The sequence below is a fragment of the Lates calcarifer genome, linkage group LG11 (assembly GCF_001640805.2).
Source record: "Lates calcarifer isolate ASB-BC8 linkage group LG11, TLL_Latcal_v3, whole genome shotgun sequence".
In the NCBI taxonomy this organism is placed as follows: Eukaryota; Metazoa; Chordata; class Actinopteri; family Centropomidae; genus Lates; species Lates calcarifer.
In genome coordinates, this window is record NC_066843.1 from 5,066,994 (window position 1) to 5,082,800 (window position 15,807).

The window sequence follows — 15,807 nt, forward strand, 5'->3', positions numbered from 1 at the left end:
GTAAATATTGAAAGTCTGGGCCACCATGTTTCCCGAATGTCCCCAAAATACCTGTGGGTGTGGTCAGATGTGTGTGCTCTGTTGTACCTGTAACCACACCTAACAGTAATGTCACATTGTCCCGGAGTACACTTGTACATCACTACAGCTGAAATGTGGGAAGTTGAACAGACTTTTCAGCAGGTGTTAAGTTTTTCAGTAAGGAAATCTGTTGTGCCATCTGCCATTTTCATACAGAATTCCTTTCCCGAATATGTTTAGCTATTTTATCCGCATATGCTGACCAGCATATAGCTTGTGTGTACTGTCTGTTTAAATTTCGAAGTTTGGACAATAAAGTTTCTACTCTATTCTGTTTAACTTTGTTTATATAACTAAATCGAGAGAGTTTGGTCTGCAACCCCAATGAGCAAATCTGGGAGGACAAGCCAAGATAAAACTGGAAAGAACATGAAAATAGTCAAACACAGGCTGAACAAGCAAGTGCAAGGCTGGCACAGTAAACATAAACAGGATGATCAGCTGTGATCTGAGACGCCAATGTAAGAAGAGGCATTTAATCTCCAAAAATAATCACAATTCCCTGGCAAAATAAAATGCGTCTTTCAGGCTTGGTTTGCAGATTTAGCAGGAAAAGGAATGGCACGTAAATATAAAGAAAACATAAAATCTGTTTTATAATATGTCCATAGAGGTTGCTCTTTATCCCTCAATAAACCTGAGGGATAAAGTTAACCTGCAGGTTGCATTGCACTGTGGTTTACAAACAGGAAATGAGCTCAGTTAAACCAAGTTTGCTGTGTATAAACTAATATATGGTAAAAGATTTTTTAATACTAACATAGCAAGTGACTTTAACCGTCGTAAAATTGTATTTTACTAAAAACTGACTGAAAACAGAAAGATCAGCATGCTGTATAAAACATACTGGCTGGATTAGAGCACCAGAAAAATCTGATTTAGGGCTCCAGTAAATCAGATTGTTTAAAATTCAGACGACACACTCTGTTCTTTAGGAAATCCAACAATATTTACTCCTGGGGGTTGTTCTGCCCCTTTTGCTCATCATCTACAGCTCCACGAGAGCAGTTAGGGTTAGGGTTGGATTAAAATGCGAGGCTGTTTGGCTTTCTGAAATGTAGAGAAGGTAAACACTTTTGACAAACAACACTGTAACGATGAAAATGTTTAACCACAAACAGGAGCAGGCTCCTCCTCTACCTGTATGGATTACTGGAGAGACAAATTGTCAGGTAAGCTTTCCAGTCTGCAAACACAGAGGTGTCAGAGCAGCCAGGCACAGTAAAATCCCAGTCTGTCATATTAACAAAATTACTCCACACTCCTGACACACTGACAAGTACAACAAATTGCTCTAATTGGAAACCAAATGGCTGGTTTTCAGAATATGAACTTATTTGTGCATAAAGAGATAAGAAAAGAAAATCACTTAAAAAACATGGTTCTGTGTGTACCTCAGCATGATGTTTCCAATGTCCTGATGCTGTGCCACTTTAATTCATTGGTTAATATTTGATCTGTTATTTGTACATTGTTATGTAATAGCCTCCCTACAATGTGTTTGTGGGTTTGAACACCCCTGGGGGGTGTCTGTGTTTGTTTGTACCTCTAATTAAGCCTGAGATGTCACTTGCTCTGCTCATGATGCTGCTCTGTGTATTTACAGACGCTGGTTAAACCACATCTATATGTAGGCCCACACGTGTCTGCCTCTTCTATTTTTATTGCGCTCCTCCGTGTTTATACATTTTGTTTCAGGCACGTCATTAAATCACTGCGTTGGCAGAACCAAAGGAAAAACTTCCTGAAGATAGATCACACTCACAGCCTGAGAACACCAAGCTTGATAATAACTCAGAAGCAGCAAGCGAGGACATGGTGTACAAAATGTGTGACGTGTGCACTATACAGCACACACACACACACACACACTGGACACACTCCAACCCAGCTCTAAAGACAAATTGGGAAAAAGTGTGTAATTCTATCTACTCCAAAACTGGGCATCTTGTACCATGTGACGGAGCAAGAGCTGACAAAAACCTCCCTGTTATGTCAGGCCTCTCAGACGCCCTACCGATGATACCTGATATACTATAAAGACCAAGAGTGTGTACTCTGAATAAAATATGGCTATAGGAAAAGGCAATGGGAAACATCTAATCTAACAAATATCGTTATTAGAATTCACTCACAAATCCCTCTCTTCACGCTAACTAATTCTCCCTATCTGGCCGGCGCTCTGGCTGTAATAAGCTGATACCTTCACAGGGGATTTCAGGGACAAACATCACTGTAAAAGGTGAAATATTCCATTAATCAGGATCACAGAGAGGCTTTGTGCTGTCATAGCAGGTGTCCTGGTAATTCTGTTGAGGGGCACGAAGAGGCACTGCCTCCCAGGCAACACCTCACTTGACTCCTCACTCATCCCCCCTCCATCTGGTTATATAACATACCATCACACAATAGGTATGTACTGCTCATATGAACGGCCATAGTCAGGTACACCTGGGAAGGTTCGGTGTAACCCATAGTTACTGTACCTTGCATTGTGTTGGTGATGAAGGACATGAATGCACCATCTGCTGTCTTGTTGGTGTAATTACAAGTTAGGATGGGCTGGCATGTAAATCATCCTGATGTTTTATTGTTTTTTTTGCTCTCTTCACTTCCAGCCAGAGGTCAGAGGTCACGCAGCTACAGAAGTTTTCTCAGAGGCATTTTATTGATCCATTTGTTTGCTTTGATTTGTTCTTTGCCTTTTTATTTAACATATTCTTGTGATGCATGTATTTAAACAACTCTTCTTTTCTGCATGTATTTTTAATAAATAATTTGAAATTGTGAAGAACTTTGCAAACAAGAGTTATTTGAATAAAATCCTGTAATCCTGCTGTTTCATTACACACGAGAAAGACATTTCTCCAAAATGGTGCACTGCGCACTGTACATGAAAACACAACAGAAAAACAAACAGAAAGGGGATTAGCTCCTCAGCTGGACTGTTATCATTGCAACATCAGACACCAAGGAACCAATATCCATCTGGAATGTGTTAGGACAACACAGCGCACGACCATCCCTGAAAAATCCGGGAGAGACTCACAGGAACAAGGAGAGAGGAGATATCAGAAAAGAGATCAAAGAGGACAAGAGATAAGAACTTAGTACAAGGTTTCCAGGAAAAATAATCTATTTGTGAAACAATAGGATCGCAAAGTGACAGAGGGTGAACAAGAAATATAAGTGTAAACTTCACAGGACCTTGTTGGGACACCAAAGGGGTCATCTGCAAAGTGACCAGCTAATAGTTGCATCTTACATGAAATTAAGTGTGAATATGTATAACTCTTCTGTTCAGGTTGCAGTCAGGTCAGTTTTATGTTAAAGAGCATCTCTGTCTACTCTAAAAAGGTGTGTTTTTGATAAAGTGTGACCACAAACAACCATTATTACCAGATGGTAAACATGACAGTTCCACATAAATTCCAGTAGATGGCAGCCTTCTGTTACATTTGGCTCTTTAAAAGGCTCATCCCATGTTGACTGGTGAAATCTTCCTTAGTGGAGCTGAAATTGAAACTGAGGTGCTCATTTAGGATGAAAGGAAATTTAAAATCCGTCTCTACTGAGGGACGATGAATAGGTGGACAAATCACTCTTAACAGGATGTGGCAGCACAAAAACTGAGATACCGTGGGGACAGAGAGAAAACCCAAGATCCATGGGGGAGAAGGAAATGCTGAACTGAAGTGAGACTCCTGAAAAGGTAAGGGAGAGACAGATATTCTTAAACTTAAACTAGGAGATTTTAGTAATGTAGGACAAGGGGGGAAATAAACGAGTGGACAGAATAACAAAGATAAATGTGAAAAATGACAATGGTGGATGAGTGTTTGTTTGACTGACTATATATATATGTGTGTGTGTGCATATATGTGTGGGTGGGTGCGAGGAGTAAAGTAGGGTGGGGTGTTGGAGATGTAGCAGGTGGAAGACATGGTGGAGGCAGAGACAGAGGAGGACGTGGCAGTAGGGCAGTGATTTAATTAGCACCCTCTACCCCCTCCAGCCCTTCACTCATAGCATCAATAATGCATGGCCCCTTGTTTCCACTGCCATAATTAATCCTCTCTTACTATAATTAAAAGCCAAAAATCCCACAAGATGGTTCAGCTTGGCCAGGCACGGGTTGGGTTGGCACGGGAACTGATGAAAAACTCCAGAGCCTCACACACACACACCCTGTGGACCGACAGATCGACAGATCGACAGACAGACAGACAGACAGACGTGTTGACAGAGAGATCAATAGTCAAGCAAACTCCAACACGAGCAGAGTGAATGAGGCATGAAGGCAAGCTATAATACACACAGAATGTGACACGCAGGCAAATTAAATGAATGAATTTGACAGACCAATGACAAGAACCACTCCTTGAAAATGTGCTTTCATGCGCCGTGTTTGTGAATGAGTGAGAAAGTGTGGGGAGAGCGAGCCAAGCACAAATCTACCAACCCCAGAAAGAAGGACGGATGTACACACACACCCACACATACTTACACAGGCATCCTGCTCCCCAGATGAGGTTTGTCTCCACTGCAGCCAAGCCAGACGAGAGGGAGAGGTGGAGCTTTCTGATGCTGCAATTAGGACCACACTGTCTGGGCGAGCAAACAAGAATGAATATTTCAGTCCGGAGATCTCCATGGGTACCTATGGTGGGGGCCTGGCACACCTACAGACACACACACGCACACACACACACATAGAGACACCCACACACACATAGACAGATACACAGCTTACCACGGCTGCCAGAATTATTCACCTCCCAATCACAGATGCCACAATTATCACATCAGTATCACTGCGTAAACGATGCCAACTGTTATGCTCATTGAACTATTGTACAAGGTTTACAATATCAGTATAAATATGCATCAGTAGGAGCAGTCATAGTATGTAGCTGATGGTTTCTCCTTTGTGAAAATAGGTGCAACGAGCATCCAAGTTTGGCCACACGCCAAGAAACAACACAGTTGGTATAGAGCAGAGGTCACATCTCATATGCAACCTAAATTTTTCCTCCTCTCTCTCTCTCTCTTTACTTTCCTCACCTCCTCTTCCAGACAGAAAGTACTCACCTCTCTCCGTCACCTCTCTGGGCTCTTCAGCGTTTTTAAACGGTGCTTCAGTTTCAGAAGCTCCAGAGTGCAGCATCCTCTTCACAGCACACTCCCAGTCACACACAGGACTTGTACAGTAGGAGCACTCCCTCTGGTGTGGGTTCATTGTCGATGCTCGGCGCAGCCCTCCTCCTGCCCCGCTGTCCTCGGCCCCATCTCCACTTGATTTATCGCTCTAAAATACCACTGCACTAATTAGTCAAGTAATTAATTAATAGGCATTTGCATTTGTGCATATGCAATTAGGGGGCTGGAGAGAGGAGAGTGCAGATGGGGTCCGGGAGTCTGGTGGGGGTGGGTGGGTCTGTGTGTGTGTATGTGTGTGTATGTGTGTGTGTGTGTGTGTGCATGTATGTGTGTGCTGTATTTCATATTTGTGCCAGCAGAAGTTTGCACTTCTTCCAGAAAGACAAGTGAAGTGCAGGTCATCACCTCACATGTCTGACAGAGAGAAAAGGAGAAAGGGAGGGGGAAGATGACAAAGGTACGGAGGTGTGGCTTGATGACTTTGAAAGGCTATTGGGTGTCATTTGACCATAGAGGAAAAAGAATGATGAGGATTTTGATATCTTAAAGGGAAAGCGCTTCAATTTAGCATTTTAATTACATGCATTTAGCCTATGAAAAAGCACAGCAGGTGGCCCTTACTTAAGACTAATCCGCATACAAACAGGATGCAAAGTCATTCTAAAATATCGTAATTCCAAACAAGCTCTCCTTCGGTGTTTCAATATCAGATCAAAGCCTCCCTGATTGGAGTTGCCTTGAGCCCAGTGCTGGCTAAAGCCACACTGTTGACATTTAGCATTTATTTTGGCAAGGTGACCTGAAGGTTGTTTGGGACTTGTTGAGAAGCATCAACCCCCCATGGCCGCAGTCCTCGGATCCCCCCCCATTCTCCCCCCACCTCTTGTCAGTGCAGCTGAGGTAGGATAGGGCACAGATTTGGCTGGCAGTGAAGCTTGATGCCTCTGTACTGTTCTTCCACACACACACACACACACACACACACACACACACACACACACACAAATACAAACACAAACACACACTAACACAATCACGCCACCATGGTTTGGGGAAGTGCCAGGTTACCATCCCCTCATCCCATAAGGGATGAGACACATTAGTGAATGTGCAGCATCACGGCTCCCTAGCCACAGCTGCCACACTACTGGTGACCCCAGGGATGACCCCCGCAACCCCCCCAAATGCTTCCTCAGTTGTGGCTGTGGAGGAGATGTAGGGGTGATCCAGGCCCAAGGACATGATGAGCTTCTATCAGCTATTTCTCAGCCTCCAGGTCCCTGTTCCCTCAGCCCGCTGGGTACCTTTGTGCCAAGTTGGACTTGGTGGTCATCGAGCTCATTTCTCCCACATTAACTCCACTAATGTCTGCTAAATAGAGAGATCTCTGAGCCTGGATGGACACAATGCAGGGAGGCAGACATACAGAGGGGACGTAGATGCTGGTGGTGAGGAATTCTTGCATCTACGCCACTGATGTGCCAGCATGCCTCCTAAATGTTGGGCACCTCTGCCAGCTCCTAGTAGCACCAATTCCCTGTCATCTACGGCTTCAACCCCCCCACCCCCTTTCCTCCTCATTTTTCATACATCCCTAGTGGGCCCGCACACCTGGGTCTCACTTGCTCTCTCTCTCACCCCTCTTTTCAGTGTGCCCCTATGTCTCTCTCCCTCTCTCACTCTCTCTGATGCTTGCCCCTGCAGGCACCCCTCACTCAGCACCGCACACTGGATACACCAGCAGCAGCACTGGCAAACCTCACACATTCAGACACAGCTACCAGTAAACATTTGATCTTCACACTTAACCACATGAGCACTAGCTCATCCACACACACACACACACCATGCACGCAGCAGAAGCCTATGTAATATTATATTTTTTAATATGACTAATTTGTGGCTTTGGCAAGAGGGGTGGGGGTGGGATGGGGGGTCATCTGTGCCCAGTGTTGTGCCCACAAGAGTCAGAACAAATCACAGTTGGTTTTGGTTGTCGCTCCTCTGAATACACTGACGCATAATTTGATCGAATTAGGTAAATAAATAAACAATATGCCTTCTGTTCCACGGCCTTAATGCACTTATAATGCATCCCCATCCCCCTACACCCACGCTGCTTCTGAACCAGAGATGTGGTGGAGGGTAAACCTTGCAACTGAACCCAGTTTACCCACCGTTCATTTGCCAGAGAGTTAATTAATGTAATTTTATGCTTTAAAATGATTATTATATTATCCTCTTAATCTGATCATTTGTATATGAGAATAGAGTCTTTGACAGAGGATAATTGATTTGTTTTTATAGCAGCACTTGCTTGGCTGGAGGTCACAGTTTATCTACTGTATTGTCACTTAATGCATATAAAACTACAGTATTTTATAGCTTATACACTTCATGGGTGACCCTCAGGAGTAATCACTACAGCACTCCTATAGGGAGTTGGAATGATTAAGATATACATCGACCTTATCATACTTAATTGTATATTTACCTCCCATAACATCACTATAATCGTCCTCATGGTGTCTTCTGGAATATCTGTACAGCCCCCCTCTAAATTGCATTAAACACTGACTAGTGAGTTTGGCAGGTGAATGAGAAAATTCACAGGTTTGACTAAAAAAAATTGCCAACATCCCTTGAAGCAGCAGCACAGGTCAACAATGATGAGTTTTGTTGTTCCACCATTTTATTTTCTCCCTCTCTCTTCTGTTTTTCCTCCTTTTTTCTGGCTGTGTGAGCGCTAGCGCGGTGACAGATGGCGAGGCCCTCCTCCTCCTCCTCCACCACCACCACCACCTCCTCCTCTACCTCCTCCTCCTCACTCTCTAACTCTCTCTCTCTCTTTCTCTCTCTCTCTCTCTCTCTCTCTCTGTGTCTCTCTTCCCCCGGGAGGGCAAATCTCTCCGAATGCGGGCGCATGTCAATCACCGGGCCCTCATGTGATGGCTCTTGCCGGTGACGTGCCAGCCATATGGGCGCTGGCATCACAGCCTTAGCTGGTATGTAACCCTGTCCCCGGTAGCTCGCGGTTGCCACACGCGCGCACTCTCACCCAACGCACACACACACAAACACACGTACATGTGCACACATGCATACATGCTCACTCACTCACTCACTCACACGTATACTACACACAGACACACCGAGACGCACGTTCGTTCACAAGCTCCGCTTATTCGAGTGCGCGCGCTGGGAGAGAAGCACCACTAAACAACCCATCACCAGCGCCAGTGAAAGAAAGCCGCGCGCTGCCTGCACCTATACACCTGATAGGGAGCGTTGCTTCGCTCGCTCGTGCGGTCCCTTAAGATGGTCTGAAACTCAAGCGCGTGTTTTTTTTTTCTTCCCATCCCCTGTGAAGAGCTCGAGCCGAGGTAAGTTGGAGCATAAACAACACTAGCTTAAAAAAAAAATCAGAATGCCGAAGTGTCCGTCCAAAATGGAGGATAAAATTAATCTAATAAACAGATGAACAGATGTGTGTTAATGCAAGGTGTTCATCTGCGTTTTATGTAGTTCTAATATACTTTTAACAGCGTGTTGTGGTGAATTTAAAGGACCTTTATTGTTTATAATTTGTAGGGTAAAAGGCTAATATACTGGCATGAGTCCGTTTGCATATCTAATGTATATTCGCCTTATGTCAGTGACTTTGCTCTGGTATGTTCGTATCGATCCATGAGACGTAGGGCTCTTTACAGTGTTTGTTCTGGCAAAGGCACGTTTTGAACCCCGTTCTGACCAAAATGTCATAAATGGAAAATACACGGCATTTTCCATGTTTGTCAGTTTATTAGATTTCCGTATGGGCGCGTTTTGCACAAATACCTCTTCAGTCCCTCAGTCCCTCGCTCCCTCCTTCTCTCTCTCCCTCTCTTCGCGTGCCCTTCAACTTTTGACATCCAAATCTACCTGGATTATAAAAGCTAAGATCAAATACCACACTCGAGTCAAAAAGGCAAGCGTCTCCCCCGGTTTCACTCCCTCCAGGATCATTTAACAGGAAGCAGTCCTGAAGATTTGGAGTAGCCCCTTACAGCAGCGCACAGGCTGTAAATAGATCATATCGGACACTAATTTGATCTAGAGATTCCTGCGTCTGGACCTCGAATCAGAGAAACAAAAGACGGCGAGCATGCAAGATAAGACTTTCTGTGGGAGATTTTTCCATCAGCTCCGTTGCCTCAACGAAGGACGTCCTCGGTCTTAATGGGGAGATTTATTGATGATTTTGTCGATGATTTGCACGTTCGATCTCGGAGAAAATGAAAGGGTGGGACAACGCCATTGACTGTGACAGGCAGCGTGCAGCATGATTTATCTCTGTGTGTCCAGTTTTATCTCCAGCAATCTATCTCGACATAAACACGGTTTAAACCACAGTCGTTGCTGTAACAGTGGAGTAAATGCAGGGAGGGCTATGCAAGCTCGGATATTCGTGTTGCACGAGTTGTGTTTTTATATTTAAAGAGGGCTAAAAGGATACAAGTGATTTCCATCTGTAAAGGGTTATCGCCGACTATGAAAAAAGTGCTTTGAAATCATGCACTCGTGCATACTGAATTATGTGTGAAATCTATTTCGTGTAAGCTGCACGGTCCGTTAATTAAACGTTGTTGTGTTTTTTTGCTTCTAATTGAGCAAACCTCCTGAGCCTGAGATTTAAAAACTAGATTTTGCCCCTGGCACACCCCCCGAGATAATTAACCAACCATCACAGCCTACCTTACCATTGGGCTGCAAGTCTATCTGCTGCTGCTGCTGCACTATAATAATAGATGGGAAGTGAAACATGTTAGGGAGGAAGCCAATGGAGGCTTATTGAAGCTGTCAGAGATCACCTCGTCTCTCTGTAACCTCTTTTTTTCTGGGATGCACTGCATTTTACTAATCAAGTGGTAGGCTGATCAATTAAGTTTATTTTTTTCAGATCTGTTAATTGGCATGTTTTATGTATTGGTTAACTGTTGATTGTTAATTGACTAATAACAGTTTTATTGTTTTATTTTTCTAAATATTGTACAAGTATTTTCGCATTATTATTATCATTATTATTATTACTATAGAGATAACATAAATAAAACTTCGATTTTTTTCAAGGTGTAAACGATCATTTCCTCTTGGCCGTGCTGCTCGCAGATATTACAACTGCTCTCCGAGCCCTTTTACAGCTTGAGTTAGGACGTGTCTATAAGCCTTAATTTAATAATCAGCGTGACTTTAAACCGAACTACAGCCTATCAATTAAATAAAAATCCCTTTCGCCTTCCTCTGAGGAGAGGTGTGTATGGTGTGTGTGTGTGTGTGGATGAATAGTGCTGGAATGCAGCCAGGAGTGTATATGGGCGTCAGGAGGAGTGAAAGTGGGGGCCCCCATGGGACCTGTAATGTGGCCCCTGCCGCTGGGACCCGCTGCGAGAGGACGCGACAGGGCACACGGATGACAGCAGGGAATTAAATGGGGATCCGTCTGGCTGTAACCCAGCGCTAAGCTTTAGGGGATGATTCCTATCTCTTTTTTTATTTTCCTCCAAATTTATACTTTTTTGTCCTTTAGACAAAAAATAACGACTCAAATATATTTTCTGACAAAAAGGACAAAAAGTCACTTTGTTAATAATGAGATTTATCGACCTTACACGATGAAATGAATATTCAGGTGTTTATGGTGACCTGCGTAATAGTAAGTTTAACCTCAAACCACAGTTTTTTTCTGCTATGGGGTCGATTTAATAGAAATGTCTTCGTTTTCACACACACCTTGTGTCCATGTTCTGACCTTATGAGGCCTAATTTTCGATTCCCTTTTCTCTCCCTCCAGAGCCACAATGTTGACGAGGCTTTTCAGTGACCCTTCGCTGCTTCCCGAAGTGCAGAAATACTCCGGCTGGGCGGAGGACAGCGAAAGCGAGGATTCTAAGCTCAAAGATGAAGAACAGGACAACCAGGACGACATGGACGCCTCTGAGCTGAGGGGAGGCAGCCGGACGCATTCGGAACACGCCGGGGAAGACGACGAGGACGACGAGGTGGAAGAAGAGGACGACGGAGAGGACACGGAGGGGGAGAGACCCAAGAAAAGAGGCCCCAAGAAGCGCAAAATGACCCAGGCCCGGATCGAGCGCTCCAAAATGCGACGGATAAAGGCCAACGCGCGAGAGCGGACCCGCATGCACGACCTGAACTCTGCGCTCGACAATCTGCGTAAAGTGGTGCCCTGCTACTCCAAAACGCAAAAACTGTCCAAAATCGAGACGCTGCGTTTGGCCAAAAACTATATCTGGGCCCTGTCGGAGATATTGCGCTCTGGAAAAAGGCCCGACCTCGTGTCCTACGTCCAGACCCTGTGCAAGGGACTCTCCCAGCCCACGACCAACCTAGTGGCGGGGTGCCTGCAGCTGAACTCCCGTAACTTCCTGACCGAGCAGCAGTGTCAGGACGGGGGCAGGTACGGATCCGGCTCCTTCTCCATGCATTCCTACCCCTACCAGTGCGCGCGACTGTCCAGCCCCCACTGCCAGCCGGGTTCGAACTCGCATCCGCTGAGGACGCACGGCTACTGCTCGGCTTACGACTCTCTGTACGGTGGTAGCGGATCCCCGGAGTATAACAGCCCCGAGTACGAGGGGCCCCTCAGCCCGCCCCTGTGCATCAATGGCAACTTTTCCCTGAAGCACCAAGGCTCCGCGTCCCCCGACAACGAGAAGGGGTACCACTACTCTATGCATTACTCCGGCCTGCCTGGCTCCAGACCCACCGGGGCCCACAACCTGGTGTTTGGCTCTTCGGGGTCCCGGAGCGGCATTCACTCTGAAAACGTCCTGCCTTACCACGACATGCACTTACACCACGAACGGGCCCCCGTGTATGACGAACTCAACGCGTTTTTTCACAATTAAAACGAGAAGCCTGTTGTGCGTCCCCTTGCAATCAACAATCTATCCACGGCACAATTTTTTTTGACAAGCTTACCCGCCAGGATTTAGGCATTCTGGGGAGATGTTTCACTCGTTGTCATTGGTGTTTTTCCTTTAATTTATTCAATATTAAACTTTTGGTTTGCTATAGTCAGGGATGTAGTGGAGGGCAACCCACCTAACCCACAATCCTATTTTGCGCAATAGAATTTATCCAGCTTTTTTAGGCTGATTTAAATCTCTGAGAGGAAATGTGACTAACAAATCATATCAAGAGCAGAGGATAAGGGAAATTCAAATTCTGAATGTTTTTCAAATGTGATTTGTGTTGTATTGGTGGTTGTTTGCATTTTAATGACAGGAAGTCAAAGTTTACCCACTTATTTATATTACCACTACATCACTGGCTACAGCTACACCCTGACATTGACGGTGATTTTCTACTCTTATGAAATTAGTAAATAAATCAACGAACAAGCTAATGCAAATCACATTTACTCGCCTGTACGTGCGAGACTTTTTGGGAGGTTGTGTGTGGGGAGGGGTGGGGGGTGGGAGTGAAATCTTAAAGAAATATCAGAGGGGAAATGCTGAACCGAGAGAAATGTGCTATGTTGGGTAGTTTTGAGAAGAATCTGTTTCCAGCAAATCAATCGTTTCGCATCTATGCAAAACCCAACGAGACCACAGAGCGAGGCAACAAGGCCCAGAAAGACACTGTATGTTTCATCAGCACTGTTGTTGCTGCACGCAAGAGTGCGCACAGACACACACACACACACACACACACACACACACACACACACACACACACACACACACACACACTCACTCTTACACACTTGCACACTTGAATTAACACCCAACGAATCTGACAATGGCTGGGCTGGCCAAAATGTTTTAACTTCTGAAGAAAAAAAAGTCATCTAAATACAATGAAAATCGAACATTTTTCTCATTTTCGTTTTCTACTCTTATTTATTCATATTAACCTTATTCTTCTACTTGAGCCATTGCACTGTATTTTCATTTCAAATTACATTTTGATTCAATATTTTAATTTTGATTTACAATCTGCTGTTGAATAAGTTATTTATTATTATTATTATTATTATTATTATTATTATTATTGCACGTATTTATTGTGTTGTTTTTTGTAATTAATGTTAATAGTCCATGAAAATGAAGGGATCCCATGTGTTGCTGATCTTTTTTTTCATAAAATTCAAGTCTTTCAACTTTGTATTCAACCAACTGTGTGGTAAAATAAAATGACAATAAATGAGACTGTGCAACTCGATTTTTTTTACACCTATCGAACAGCCTATTAAACATGTACTTTCCAGAAAGTGTTTCTCTTCACACTCAGTGGAATATTGATAATACTTCTCTATATCGAATTTACTGTGAATGGCTCAGTCATTTGTATTTGTGCGACACTGGGATTATTCAAAACTGCAGCTTCAAGACAATGGAAGAACATCATCCTGCACCAGTCACTGTGTTACAGGATAATAAGAGGCTGACCAGGCCTGCTGCCACACAACCTGCAGGAGTTCCTCACAGAGCCTCGGGGCCTTTATCTTATAAACTGGGACAGGAGGGAGAGGGCAGTGTTGTCTTTCTTCCCGATGAAGCAAAATGGTGCCAATGCGTCATTTTTTCTGCTTGGCAGGCAGCTCAAACTCACAAAACAGTCTTTAAAAATATATGGAAATATTTTAATTGCACGAAAACAGATTTGGTGTAAATTTTGACTCACTGACTAAAGAATCTACAGACTACTCAGAGACCAGTCAGCCTAACAAATACAAATAATACACATTAAATGATGCCAAGCACTGCACTCAAGGTCATCGGGGTTATAATGATGGGCCCGCTTCGTATTTTCCTGACCATTAAAAGCGCGATGTGAAGAGGAAATGTGTTTCAGCACCGTGGAGAGCTCCTGCAGCTGCCGTTTGGTTTGAGTTTAAAATTTGGTAAAAATCCAAATAATCCGAACATACTGAAGGCGATATGATAACGCTGCAACACATTAATGGACCTGTCATTCACATCACAATGATTTAGAAGCCTAACACGTTTTAGGAGTTATTTTTAGATTTCCATCCCAACATCTCCAGAACACACACGTCCTGCAGGTCTGCTGGTTTCACACCAGGTTTCGTCAATGCATAAGAAATGACCGAGGCTTCAGACCACTGAAAAGAAAATGCAAACCAATACTACACCAGGACATAGAAATAATAAAAAATACACCTTCAGTGTTTTACTACACATTTTCTGGACGCCTAATATATTCCTGAGATGAGTGCTGATTTACTAGTATGCCTACTTGTTGAAAAATGTTGTTTCTGTCTTTATAATCCTGTAAATACAATTATGACACCACTGACTAAATCCAAATATTTACTATAATAAAACATGGTCCTCATCTTTGATTTCCATTCTTCGATATAGTAATGCATTAAACATCAGATATAAATTATGAAGTCGTCCTCCCTTTTCATGGTTTCACCTCTTGTAACTTTAAACATACATCTCATATTTATGTCATACATTTTAAATGTGGAGTTCTGTGGCACTATAAATATATGGATTTATCTGTTTCAATCAATTAAATCTGTGTGTTTGTTGAACAGAATGTAAACATCACACTAACACACACATTAACTTGCCACATATATAGGAAAGGTTAAATAATAACCTTTCTTCAATAGGGTATAGAAACAACTAATATTATAAAGAAAAAATGGTAACCACACACACACACAGAGAGAGAGAGAGAGAGAGAGAGAGAGAGAGAGAGAGAGAGAGCAAGGGGCAGCCGTTGCCACCCCGGCTGGGTTTGGAGCGCTGCCCCGGGACCCATATGTTCCCCAAAATGTCCTGGGTGCTCTCTGCTGTACGGACACACACGCGCGCTTTGGGTGGGTGGCGAGTGATGGTGACCAATATTAATACTAATATCAATATCAATACCTGCAACAGCTTCACTTGCCTTATTTAAAATAAAACTAGGTGGGCATCAGGTGTGGTTTTCGGCCTGGGGAGGTTCAATATCGTTCCTCATAGACTATCAATTTAATAACAATAATTTTAAAAAATACAGGAATGCAGTAAAACCCCACTGACCAAACTTTTTGCTAATAATTTCCTATCATTCATCAGCAACTGTCCCCAAGAATTGAATCTCTTAGAATATGCAGGGTTGAAGGTTTGGATGATAAAGAAAGGACTGTGCTGTTAAAGAACACAGCAAAAGCCATTTCATGTGTATGAGACATACACCTAATAGAAAATAACAATTGTAAAACTAGTTTTAACAAAAACTTTCAACAATATTTCAACACAGTCAGACTGCAAGCTGAAGTAAAGAACAGGCCAATTTTACAGCTCAATAACGTTTTAAATGTTTGGTCAGTCTTTGAAATTACTTTTAATTACGCAAAATACAGACTGTATCTGCGTCGTTTTTTAACGAAAAATATGTTTTAATGCCGGGTATCAAAACAATAAAAATAAAGAAAAATAATAAATTTAATGAAAAGAACATCTTAATTTTTAATGTTTAAAAAATAGGATTTGAAAAGGTTAAGTCTATAGCACTTGTGGCTGCATTAGTTTTTCGTTCTAC

General features: G+C 43.3%; 2 protein-coding genes across 9 annotated transcripts in view; one reads left to right on the forward strand and one right to left on the reverse strand.

Moving 5' to 3' along the window:
* Positions 1-3,645: 3,645 nt before the first annotated feature.
* Positions 3,646-15,807, reverse strand: part of cdk12 (cyclin-dependent kinase 12) — a 50,262-nt gene continuing 38,100 nt past the window's right edge. For 3 of the 6 annotated variants that reach the window (XR_007814167.1, XR_007814162.1, XR_007814166.1), the window contains exons 16-18: positions 5,173-5,389; positions 4,589-4,763; positions 3,784-4,269 (exon numbers count right to left, since the gene is read on the reverse strand). The gene's annotated coding sequence lies outside the window, so the exon portion shown is untranslated. Of the gene's footprint in view, positions 4,270-4,588; positions 4,764-5,172; positions 5,390-15,807 lie in introns of all 6 variants that reach the window. The other 3 variants (XR_007814163.1, XR_007814164.1, XR_007814165.1) reach the window with 3 other exon arrangements.
* On the forward strand, positions 3,705-13,454 carry LOC108872754 (neurogenic differentiation factor 2). Of its 3 annotated transcripts, none has more exons than XM_018660602.1 (2): positions 3,705-3,793; positions 11,072-13,454. In XM_018660602.1, exon 2 carries the CDS (start codon positions 11,079-11,081, stop codon positions 12,147-12,149), a length of 1,071 nt encoding a protein of 356 aa, XP_018516118.1. In that variant the 5' UTR covers positions 3,705-3,793; positions 11,072-11,078; the 3' UTR covers positions 12,150-13,454. The 3 variants fall into 3 exon arrangements, with proteins under 3 accessions (XP_018516118.1, XP_018516116.1, XP_018516117.1); XM_018660600.2 differs by lacking the exon at positions 3,705-3,793 and adding an exon at positions 8,059-8,624; XM_018660601.2 differs by lacking the exon at positions 3,705-3,793 and adding an exon at positions 8,641-10,148.

Bases quoted from the DNA above. Each gene is read 5' to 3' on its own strand.
- LOC108872754 (XM_018660602.1), top strand. From the start codon at position 11,079: ATGTTGACGAGGCTTTTCAGTGACCCTTCGCTGCTTCCCGAAGTGCAG.